Genomic DNA, 12,720 nt, shown 5'->3' on the forward strand with positions numbered 1-12,720 from the left:
GCATTCTGAAATTCCATTAAAGGAAGCTTTTATCACTCTTTTAGCTTTAATTCAGATCTATGTAGAATTTATTTCAAATTAAATACTGACAGAAAATTCCTAAATCTTAAATGGAAAATAAATAAAATCTGAATATAATATAGGAATATAACCAAAAAAAAAGACAATATTTTTCGTTTCATCCAACATTCAATAAAAATTATGACATTAACACTTTAGTAGGAATAATTTACCTCAATGCCAATTGCTTGTCTCTGGCTTGGGATCCTTATAGTCTGTAGTATCTTTAAAAAATAAGAAAAAGAAATTAGGAATTTCCTATTCCATCTATGAAGCAATGGTTTCCCATTGAAATTACTATAGGCATCATTAATCTTGACTATACTTTACAAGTATCCAGTGATTTAAAAAGAGCAATTCTCACTCCTTCCATAACCTTCTTTAATTATTGTATATATCAAATATGGGTATAATATCAATTACATAGGTTTTTAGCAATTCTCAGGTATTAACAACAAACAAATCCCTTCCTCATTAATTCAATAACAGAAGTGAAAAGGTATTACTGGGATAAAAGGAATATGGAACTGCTGATTTTCCAATGTAGACCCATGCTGTTGTTCAGTCATTTCTGACTTTTTTGTGACACTATTTCGTTTTTTTCTTGGTAAAGATACTGGAGTGGTTTGTCATTTACTTCTGTAGTTCATTTTATAAATGAGGAAACTGAGGCAAGCAGGGTTATGTGCTTGCCCAGGATCACACAGCTAGTAAATTTCTGAGACTGAATTTGAACTCAGCTCCTACTTAACTCCAGGTCTAGCATTCTATCCGCTACACCACTTTAAGTATACCTATGCCTGAAATTAGAAAAATAAAATGCAAATTCTGAGAACATACTTCTGAGACAAATTCCTAAACACTGCTATTTCGGCTTGACTTTGCTATTAACTGACGAAGAAGACTACAGATTAAAATACTATTTTAATCAAGAAAATGTTATCATGCAAAACCTTTTCATATATAACTACTAAAGATAGACATAGTGTTTCAATATTCTATTACAATCAAAATAGACATAGTGTTTCAATATTCTATTACAATCAAAAGTTAAAATCTTATGTACTCATAAATTCTAAGATTTCCATCAAATATAGGAAATGTGTATGCCATTACATTTATCCAAGTCATATCATTAAACAAAATTAAAATTTAAATATACTGTTACTTAACAAAAGCCAACACCATGGTATCTTGTTTTTAAAATATGTATTTATCTATATTCCTCTGGGCACATATGCTTGAGAATATCTACAATATTTCACTTCCTCTAAAATAAGTTCTGAAAAAAAAAATCAATGAACTACAGAGTGTTAAGCTATTATTTTTTTTTTTTATATTTTTAAACCCTTAACTTCTGTGTATTAGTTCCTTGGTGGAAGAGTGATAAGGGTAAGCAATGAGGGTCAAGTGACTTGCCCAGGGTCACACAGCTGGGAAGTGTCTGAGGTCAAATTTGAACCTAGGACCTCCCGTCTCTAGGCCTGGCTCTCAATCCACTGAGCTACCCAGCTGCCCCAAGCTATTATTTTTAAAAATTCATTTATTCTGCAAAAATATTTTCCCAGACTAGAGTTGTTTTTCAGCACACCACTACCGTTTAAGACCATGATTCGAAAATGCCAATGATGTCTGTACTTATAGAAAAACTATGCAAATGTTCATTTTTTTCTATTTAAATCCAAAGACCTCAAAATGTTTTACAAATATTAAATTGTATTCTTCCTCCTAGACACAGATATAGAGGAAAAATGAAGAGCCTAGAACCTCCTTCACTCAGTCTCAAGGGAACTCTATAAATGGCATCAGGGAACAAATACAATTTTATACTGTTCTTAAAATGAAATGAATACAAAATTTAACAGCCAGGGGTATTGTCCCAAAATGGAAGAAAAGAGTATAATGAGAGGTCCCACACTGGAACTAAATAAACTCAAATTTATCTGCTTGGTGAGAGGTAAGGAAGGAAAATCAAGAAGTATTTCTGGCCTACATCCTCTTCTGTGTAAATGTAGATACTTCTAGAGTACAAGTCTAAACCACAAATCATAGGTAAGAGAATATCATACTCATTATTTTTATTAACATTTAATAAATAATGGAGAAAAAAGAAATCTCGATTTGCCCTAAGTAATCTAGGGAAGCTTTCAGCAAGAACCTGCAACAGAATCCAAGCCTATAGGTTTCCAGTCCTATACTATGACCAATAAAGAATGCTTCAAATGGGACATACAATTAATATACTACAATATTTAACATTCTTGTTGTTATTGGCAGTTAACAAGCATTATTCTGCAAAATACATTAAGAAAAACAGAAGAGTTTAGATTTATTCTACCTGTGTATATTCCAAAGACTGCCAAAGGGAAGCAGCAATTTCAGGAGATTTTCCAAAGGCTGTAAGTGTCTTCAGTAGCTCAGCTTTTAAAATTGGAGGGATACTACACTGCAGGAGTCCCAGGATGACAACTACAGGCGTCCACTGAGGATGCTCACAAAGAGCCAAACGAGCATTCTCACTCTGAAGAATAAAACACAGAAACAAAGAAAACTAAAGGCAAACATTCAATTTCTAGGATTTCAGTTTTACTACTGACTAGTTAAAGAAAATATCACTAAGAACCTGGTGAAATGATTAATGTTTGGTAACCCAACTGATTATTCATCAATTCATCACATCACTAATAAAGGGAAACATCTCATAGCATTGCTAAGGATAACAGTGAATTACCATCACACTACTATACTTCAGGAAGTTTTACATTTCAAAGAAAGAAGTAGAAGCATCACTTGCAATAGAAAGCTGACCTCAAATAACTACTAAATAAATGAAAATTCAAGATGATTTATTCTTCTGAGAGTCATACATATCAGCAAGAGAAATAAAAAAACAGCAAAATCCCTAATAGAACCTCTGTTTACCTCCCTTTACCCTTTCTGGTACAAAATCTAAGTGTTAATACATTCAAAATAGAACTTAAGTGCTTACTATTATGGGCCTAGGACTGTGCTACACACTATCAAAAAAACTGATGCCCTTATGAGGCATGATAGTATAATGAAGAGAGCTAGATCAGAAAGGAGGATGAGACTAAGAACAGGGAGTAAGCATTTATTAATTGCCTACAACATGCTGGGATCTGTGTTAAGTACTTTACAAATATTATTTCACTGGATCCATACAAACGCTACTGGAGTTAAGTGCTATTCTTATTCCTATTTTACCACTGAGAAAAATGAAGCAAACAGAAGTTAAGTGACTTGCCCAGCATCACACAGCTGGTAACCATCTTAAGTCAAGACTGAAATTCAATCTGGAGGTCCAGTGTTCTACCCACTTCACCACATAGCTGCCTCTCTCTATAACTAGGACAAAGAGAAGGCCTGGATTCCAAATCCACACTGACACTGGCTAGCTAAATGGGTATGAGCAAATCTTTAATCTCTTGTCAGCCTCAATTTCCAACTGTATAAGAGGAACACAATGTTTTGAGTTCTCCGAGAAGATCAGCCAGCCATATGGAGAGAGGGAGATTTATATATAAACAATGTTCAACTTAATTATTACAACACAAGACAGAACTGCTACCAGGCCAGGATATACTGCTATGTCCCCTATCCTGCCCTCCTGACCCCAAAGCCCTCTTCTCTGTGGTATGCAGACTACTCTGAGTTCACAAAGGCCTAAGCAGAAAAAAAAGTAGAAGGTCTGGTACAAGATCTATTACAAAAAAGTACAAGGCCCCAAGAACACCAAACTGGAAAGGATTTAAGTATAAGCCTGGCAAAAGACTCTGTGTCTATTGTCTGAGAACCAGACTAAGTGAGGAAGAGGATCACCACCAGAAGTTTTACTGCCGTGTAATGTATATTTTTGGCCAGAGACTCATGAAACCATCTACTAACATATTGCAGTGCTGTGTTCTATACTCTATAAATCTTAAAGCAGTATACAAATAGTATTACTACTAACATAACCATGAAACAACTAAGAACAGCACTAAACAGGAAATTATATGATCCTGAATATTCATCTAAGAACTAAGGATATTAAAAGTAAAGGAAAATCACTGCTAAGAGGACTTAATATAACATGAAGAAAGGAAGAAGTGACGGAAATAAATAATCTGGATTGCCAGAGGAGAAAATGGTATTATATACTGAAATTAGGATGAGACAACATGAAAGAAGGAACAAAAGCAAATATGTGCTTAGAGCATATGTAGAACAGTTGTTCATTGTTTTTCAGTCATTTTGACTCTTTTCAACATCATTTGGAATTTTCTTGAAAAAGATACCAGAGTAGTTTGCCATTTCCTTCTCCAGCTCATTTTACAAATGAGGAAACTGAGGCAATTAGAATTAACTGAGTTGCCCAGGTCCACAGCTAGTATCTGAGGCCACATTCAAACTCGGGTCTTCCTGACTCCAGACCCTTAGAAGATGAGTCTTTGCAATACAAAGTATGTTTTGCATGATAATACATGTCTAAACAGATCAAATTGTCTCCCATCTCCTGAGAGGTGGGAGGGAGCAAAGGAAGGGAAAAAAATTTGGATTTCATAATTCTGGAAAATATATGATGAAAATTATTTCAGTAAATGGGAAAATATCTGAATAAAACATGGGGAAAAAAAGAAGATGGGCGTTTAAAAGCTACTCTGGCCAACAAAGAACTGTCTACCTGGTAATGAGCTTTTCCAAACCTAGCTAAGTTGGTCCTTAGAAAACTAACTTGAAATCCTTTACACTAAGCACATCCTAGAAGTACATTAGGTAGGACCTGTCAGAACTTGTGCTCTGCTACAATAGCCTTTAAGAATACAGGGTCACTTCTACCCTATTTTGGGGCTTTGGAATTAAGCTCTCAGAGAATTCTTACTAGTAACACAGAAAAGCATTCATCAGTGTAGATGCTACTGCTGGAGTAGCATTAATTTCTCAAAGAGTTTCATTCATCAGAAAGAGTTCAGTTCCAATATCATGGATTATATTTTTGAGTTTTTAACAATGTCCTTATTTATACTGAATTGTTTTCTTTTTTTTGATCTAATGTTTCTAGTGTTCAGCTTATGCTAATGAGCCTGAATATCCTTCCCTCTGCTGATTATAAAGACATGAAGATCAATATACCATGTTAGATGCACATCTTATTTATCACCCTCAAGTTCTGATTAGAGAAATCTATCGTACCTATCAATGAATTTTTTTTTAAAGCACATAGATAGAACTTTAATACTGTAAACCATTTAATTACCTACCCATGAAATGATTGTAGTTGTGAGCTGCAAAAAAGCAATCAATCCATCCTGCTCCTTCTGGGTAATGCCTCGTAAAGGCAGGTGACGGTACTGGACACTATCTGCACTTGGAAGATCTTTCCTTAAGTGTTCATGATACAACATCAAAGAGTGAAAGAAATGTTCCCAGGAGACAGGGCTGCCCCCTGCTCCTTGAATGTTTTCAGCTGTTAAAACATAACATAAAATTTCTTAAATGTTTGAAAATCAAGACAGAAAAATAACTTTAAAATGCTGAACTTCCTTTTCCTTCACCTTTGGATAAAATGCATAGTTTTAAGCTTCTTTGTTACAATGCTATTAACACATGAGACTATAAATTCTACATCATCCTATGCAGGCCTTCAGATTAATTTTTATACAATGTCTAACATGAGATCATACCAAGATACTCCTTAATTAGTTGACAATTAACCATTTAAAAATTTAAGTCATCCAAAGTTCCCCTTTGACAAAAAAGAAAGCCTACTGAGCCACTGTAGTTACAAAAGGGGTGCTTCTTCACACTTAACAGAAAATTATTCCCAAATACAATGCATAACATTGTGATGGGATAATATTTGCAATTTAATTTTATTATTACATGTCATGAGGGATAACTGATAGCATACTGTGCGCTTCTTTGTAAATCATTTAATGTCAAAAGATTTCTGGGATTAGGTGGACAAAAGTGCCATAGATTAAGGCATAAATGGGTACAATTTGTACCACTAGAGGGAGTACACAAAAAGATGAGTACATGGATCTAAAGTTTCCCAAGTTTTTAGAGCATTAGGATTACAAGTAAGGGTCAGTAAATACTTGTTTTGTTATGATCTGTACTAATTAGATCATGTCCAGCTTATACCCCAAATTAAGTGGGAAAGTTTAAGATGGTCTAGAAAAAAACAACCAAATTTGAGTGAAATATCAAAATCATACCTTTTTTTTTTTTAAACCCTTACCTTTCATCTTGGAGTCAATACTGTGTATTGGCTCCAACGCAGAAGAGTAGTAAGGGTAGGCAATAGGGGTCAAGTGACTTGCCCAGGGTCACACAGCTGGGAAGTGTCTGAGGCCAGATTTGAGCCTAGGACCTCCCGTCTCTAGGCTTGGCTCTCAATCCACTGAGCTACCCAGCTGCCCCCTAAAATCATACTTCTGTAGGAATACTAGGTATAAGAATTATGTGGCAGATATATTTGCTTTTGACAATAGATATGATCTTGAAAAGGAAGATGAAAACTAAAATCTAGCAAAATTAATCATATTTTAAAATAGAGGAAAACAAACCTTCCCAAATACCATCATGGTGTTAATAGTACAAAAGTCAGATTTTCCCCAAATGCCCAAGCTCCTATCCTGTCTATTAGACATGTGCTTCTTTCTGTTTTCATTGTCATAGATTAGTCTAATCTTCTCAATTCTTGACTTGTTTAACATACATTGAAAAGGAATTTAACATATATATAAAAGTATGCATTACCACATAAAATTCCATTAGTAGGTAGACAGAGATGGGGATATTCTGCCTGGGGGTGCCACAACCAGTTTGGAAAGTTTCTAGATTGTTCTTACCATGACTACTGCCATTGACTTTCAACAAACTGAAACAGTAATGAGCACACTGTGGCCCGCTGGCCAATCCCTGGAGCATTTTCAGATATGGAATATAAATAGTAGGAGGAAGTAGGTCTCCCATTTGCCTAACAAACTTTGACAAGACAACCTGAAAAAGAGAAAAGTTTGTAGTTTATATCAAATACATCTTTCCTCCATATTAAGATAGCATTATGGCTAGGTACAGTTTAAAATCAAATAACAATTCTAGTTTAACAAGAGGCTCCCAACCTAGGCAACATTCTTGACTCATTCTCTCTTACTCCCAATGTCCAGTCAGCTGCCAAATCTTGTCATTTCTATCTTCTAAATATGTTTCATATCTGTTCCCTTCTCTCCTCTGGCACCACCACCACTCTGGTATCACCTCCTACCTAGACTATTGCAACAGTCTGCTCTGTGTCTCTTCAATCCATTCACCACTCAGAAGTCAAAGAAATCTTCGTGAGGCACAGGTCTGCCCATATCACCTCTCTACTTAATAAACTTCTGTAGCTCCCTATCATCTCTAAGACCAAAAATAAAATCTGTTGGGCATTCAAAGCCTTTAATATTCAGTGTCCCTTGCCCCAAATTATCCAACCTTCTTCAACCTTACTCACTGCCATGTTCACTGCAATCTAGTGGCAGTAGCCTCCTCACAATTCCTCACATAAGACACTCTCTCCAAATTCCAGATATTTTCACTGGCTGTCCCCAATTTCTAAAATCTTCACTCCTCATCTATGCCTCCTGATTACCTGGATCCAGCTAAAAGTCCTACCTTCTATAAGAAACTTTTCGAGGAGGGAGGGGGAAGCTGGGTAGCTCAGTGGATTGAGAGCCAGCCCAGAGATGGGAGGTCCTGGGTTCAAATATGGCCTCAGACCCTTCCTAGCTGTGTGACCCTGGCAAGTCACTAAATCCCCATTGCCTTATCCTTACAGCTCTTCTGCCTTGGAACCAATACACAGATTCCAAAACAGAAGGTAAGGGTATAAAAAAAAAGAAGAAAAAAATAGAAGCTTTTCTCAGTCTCCTTAATCTAATCTATTGCTTCACTGTGTTGATTATATCCAATTTATCTTGTGTGTGTATATGTAATATATATGTACATGTAAATATACACACAATTTGTACTTTACTGTTTGCATGTTGTCTCCCCAATTAAGATATGTGCTCCTTGAGAGGTCCATCTTTTGTCTTTCTCAGTATTCCCAGTGCTCAGCATTGTGCCTTGTACATGATGTTTGCTGACTACTAAGTTATTTTTCAAATGTTTATTAGTTACAAATTCACTTCCAAATGTAGCAAGAATTAAATTAAGCTGAAAGAAATTATTTAATGGATTTGAAATGTCATTTATTTAAAATGATGATAATAACCTCATAAAGAAGGTCCTAAGAATGTTTCGCGGCAACATATATCTTAAATGTATAAAACGGAATTCTAGAAACCGAGTCACCTAAGACAAATTCATAAAATTCTTACTTATATTTTGGGATTAAAACATCAAAATCTTAACTCCTAGGGGGCAGCTGGGTAGCTCAGTGGATTGAGAGTCAGGCCTAGAGACGGAAGGTCCTGGGTTCAAATCCGGCCTCAGACACTTCCCAGCTGTGTGACCCTGGGCAAGTCACTTGACCCCCATTGCCCACCCTTACCACTCTTCCACCTATGAGCCAATACACAGAAGTTAAGGGTTAAAAAAAAAAAAAAAGAAGAAGAAAATCCTAACTCCTAGTCTAATTCATCACTTAAACTAGGAGTAGGTAATATGTGGGACTGAGGCTAACACACTCAGTAGAGTCGGTATTTTATCCTCAAAGCCCACCACCCAACACCATCATTTTTCCCTAGTCTTTTTCCTCACATGTGGGCCCTTGTTATTTTGCTTCTTTTCTTCTTTTACCTCTTCCACTCCCTATGTGTAGTGGAATATCCCACACTAATTTAAGCAGATGTTAAGGTTAAAATATTCATAACTTCATGGATTTGGAGCTGGAAGGGAACCAGTTTTAACTCCCTGATTTGCTGAAGAGGAAGCTGAGGCCAGAAAGTGGCTTGCTCGAGGTCACACAGCTAGTAAGTGGCAAAAGTCAGGGCTCAAATCCAGTTTTCTGACTCCAAATACAGTATACCTTCCCCTTTAGCTATTAGTTAGCATTTATAGAGGGTTTTTAAGTTTCTAAACTTTTACTGTGTCACCTGCTAGCCTTTGCATGTAATTTATGGCTTCCACAAAACTCTCAAAAAATTTCCATTTAATTTCTTATGCCAATAAGTTGAAACCATGAAAGTCACAATGTAGAAGGGATGCCCATACCATTATTATCCCCATTTTACAGATGAAGAAACTGAGGCAGGCAGAGGTTAAATGACTTGCCCAGAGTCACACAACAAGGAGGTATCATTTGAACTTGGATCTTAATGACTTTGGTTCCAGCAATTATGCACTGCACCACTTAGCTGACTCACATACCATGCTATCTCTCTAAATATTTCTAAGTATATGCCAAGTGACTACATGACAAAATATTTACAACAATGCAATAACCTCATAAATTTCAAATACAAAAGTGAGAAAGAATAATGACAATTTGTTATACGCTAAGATTTTTATGTGCCATACAAATCCCAGCTTAACAATTTCTTGACCTTTTTAAAAATACATGGGAGGAGCAGCTGGGTAGCTCAGTAGATTGAGAGTCATGCCTAGAGACTGGAGGTCCTGAGTTCAAATCCAGCCTCAGATACTTCCCAGCTGTGTGACCCTGGGCAAGTCACTTGACCCCCATTGCCCACCCTTACCACTCTTCCACCTAGGAGCCAATACACAGAAGTTAAGGGTTTAAAAATGCAAATAAATAAATAAATATCTATGGGGGATATAGGGGGGCAAGATAAATGGCTCAGTGATTGAGAGCCAGGCCTAAAGACAGGAGGTCCTGGGTTCAAATCTAATCTCAGTCATTCCTCGCTGTATCATCCTGGCCAAGTCACTTGACCCCCATTGCCTAGCCCTTACTACCCTTCTGCCTTAGAATCAATACTATGTATTCTAAGGCAGAAGGTTTAAAAATATATGTATGGATGTGTATATATGTGTTTACATACATACACATACATTAAATATATTTATATGTGTGTTTACATGTATTTTGCAGGTGTGTTTACATATATTTTATGCGTGTGTATATCTGTGTGGACACACACATATATACACATACATGCATATATTTTTAAACCTTCTACCATACATACATACATACACAAGCATCTTGCTGGCTCTTGACATCACAATATCTCTACCTAGAGTATATTTGTAGTTACCGTGACCTCTAACATTTTTTTTCATTTAATTTAACATTTAATTTTTGCCTAGCATCCTATTTTATGAGAGGCATACTGATCACTTGGCCTTTATGTCCAAAGAAAATAGAGTAAGGGTATGAATTCAACTAAAAAGGATTATAGAAAGCCATAAAGAACTAGCATCTATAGTACACCAGTTAAAATAAATGACTGCATGATCCAGAACAATTCTGAGGGTCTTATGAGAAAGAATACTATCCACAGCTAAAAAAAAGAAATATGGGAGTAGGAATCCAGAAGAAAACATGATTTTTCACTTGTTTGTATAGATATAAAAGGGTTTTGGTCTTAAAAGATTACTCCATTACAAAAATGAATAATATGGAAATGGTTTTGAGTGATAATATATGTTTAGCCCAGTGAAATTGCTTGTCAACTCCAGAAGTGGTTAGGGAAGAGAGGAGGGAGACAACAAGAATCATATAACCATGGGGAAAAAAATTTTTAATGTTTTAAATGATTGCAAAGTTTCCACTGAACTCTAAAATTCATGAGTTCAGTACCCTCTTTAATCATTATAATAATATATATCTCTACTGGGCTGTCAAGCAAAATTTCAACTCCTAGAGATTTTTAAGAAAACAACAAATAACTCTCTGGGCTGGATGATTTAGACAGTCATATAATCTGAAAAAAGGGATCTAGATGATATTACCTTAATTGCAGCTCTACTATTTGGAGTGACTTAAAAATTAAAGACTTCAATTATTTTAAAACGTTGACCTTGGAAAATTTAGAAGCAAAAAAAGAGGAAATCAATTAATTATTAATGATCAAAGTCCACTCCTTGTTGCAAGGAAATAACTAGAAACACTGAAATACAGTTAAATTAAAGGTTCTCACTTAACAAATGTAACTAAATAAAAGAAGAAAGATATAACTAACCTGGCGTTGAGGGGGTCTCTGATGAGCTACCCCTAGGTAAGATCCCATGATAGTTGAACTTTGAAGAGGTTCTGAAGGACACCAATATTCTAATGCAAGCTCCAAATTAAAAGGGTTTTTTTTATACAGTTCAGCAATCTGCAAGTTGTGAACAAAGATTTTTGAGGGGAAACATCCATTTTTTTCCTTTTAATGATTATAACCCCCAGTCTTAACGAGGTTAACTATTTATTAAATTACTAACTATATCAAATTATGACATAATCACAGATATTGAAGAAGAGTTAACGATTTGATTTTTTCCCCCCTTCCTCCTATCCACTCCCATCTTGCACCTTAGCTTTTCTAAATAATAAAGAGAAACTATGCCATATACTAGATAGACCAACCAAAATCTGTATTCAAAGTCTGCCTCTGGCATATACTGGTTGTTTGGCTCAAGGCAAGTTACTCAATTTGTAAATATCCTCAGGCCACTCTCAAAGATACTGCAAGAAGCCAAAAACATGTCCATATGATCTAGTAAAGGGAATTTCTTCACTGGGAGAGAATGGACTAATGAAATCACAGTTCAAACAAAATGAAGTTAAGAGAAAACACTACAAACTATAGGTTGAGAAAAGCTAAATATTACCAGGAAGCTGAATCGAAATAGAGGGATGGCTTTTGGCTTTCTTTGAATCATTCATATTCCACCCTAACTCTTCCTATGAGACTTAGAGACAATAATATAAATGTAAAGAATATTCTAAAATATTCATGTTGACACAAAAAATAATCATAGTTCGTATCCATGGGTACATTCTCTCTCCACATGAGAGTTAATGAATTAAAAAAAATTAAATTTTATCTAATAACCTAGCTTACCAAAAGCATAAGGTGTTCCAGATCTCTCCGAAGTGAAATAGGAAGGTCATTACCCATATGCAAGCTCATGTGAATCATTCGAGCATCTTCATCTGCTCTATTTCGCAATTGTTTCACCTATTATAATCATTACACAGATGTTAAAGACATTTATTAAAGGGAATGTAATTTTTAAAAATGGGCAGCTAGCTCAAAAAGATTAAGTCTAAAAGAATATCTTTCTTTACCTCATTGCACTATTGTAATGAAGTAAAGAAATTTACAGTTGAATTTTATTACTAAATTATCAACTCTTATGTATAATAATATTTTAATGGGGCAATATGTTTCATGCTACAGAGGAAGGTTTGATTTGTTACCAACCTCTAACAAACCTACATCAGATTCAAAAGGAAAAAAATAGAATACCATTCCCACATTAAAAACACCACCACAAAGGCCTAGAGACAGGAGGTCCTAGGTTCAAATCTGGCCTGAGACACTTCCCAGCTGTGTGACCCTGGGCAAGTCACTTGACCCCCATTGCCCACCTTTACCACTCTTCCACCAAGGAGCCAATACACTGAAGTAAAGGGTTTAAAAAAAAAAAAAACACCACCACATACAAACAGTATAACAGTGTCTCTAAATTTTACTCCTCTGAGTCTCTCCATTC

At 35.6% G+C, this 12,720-nt stretch overlaps 1 protein-coding gene across 1 annotated transcript in view; it reads right to left on the reverse strand.

Moving 5' to 3' along the window:
- The window catches only part of NUP205 (nucleoporin 205), a 100,763-nt gene that overhangs the window by 69,500 nt on the left and 18,543 nt on the right, over positions 1-12,720 (reverse strand). Inside the window, exons 9-14 of the mRNA XM_044677625.1 lie at positions 12,066-12,182; positions 11,199-11,336; positions 6,918-7,068; positions 5,322-5,527; positions 2,399-2,581; positions 234-284 (exon numbers count right to left, since the gene is read on the reverse strand). Of these exons, the coding sequence (XP_044533560.1) occupies positions 234-284; positions 2,399-2,581; positions 5,322-5,527; positions 6,918-7,068; positions 11,199-11,336; positions 12,066-12,182 (846 nt within the window). The remainder of the gene's footprint in view (positions 1-233; positions 285-2,398; positions 2,582-5,321; positions 5,528-6,917; positions 7,069-11,198; positions 11,337-12,065; positions 12,183-12,720) is intronic.

The sequence above is a fragment of the Gracilinanus agilis genome, chromosome 5 (assembly GCF_016433145.1).
Source record: "Gracilinanus agilis isolate LMUSP501 chromosome 5, AgileGrace, whole genome shotgun sequence".
In the NCBI taxonomy this organism is placed as follows: domain Eukaryota; kingdom Metazoa; phylum Chordata; class Mammalia; order Didelphimorphia; family Didelphidae; genus Gracilinanus; species Gracilinanus agilis.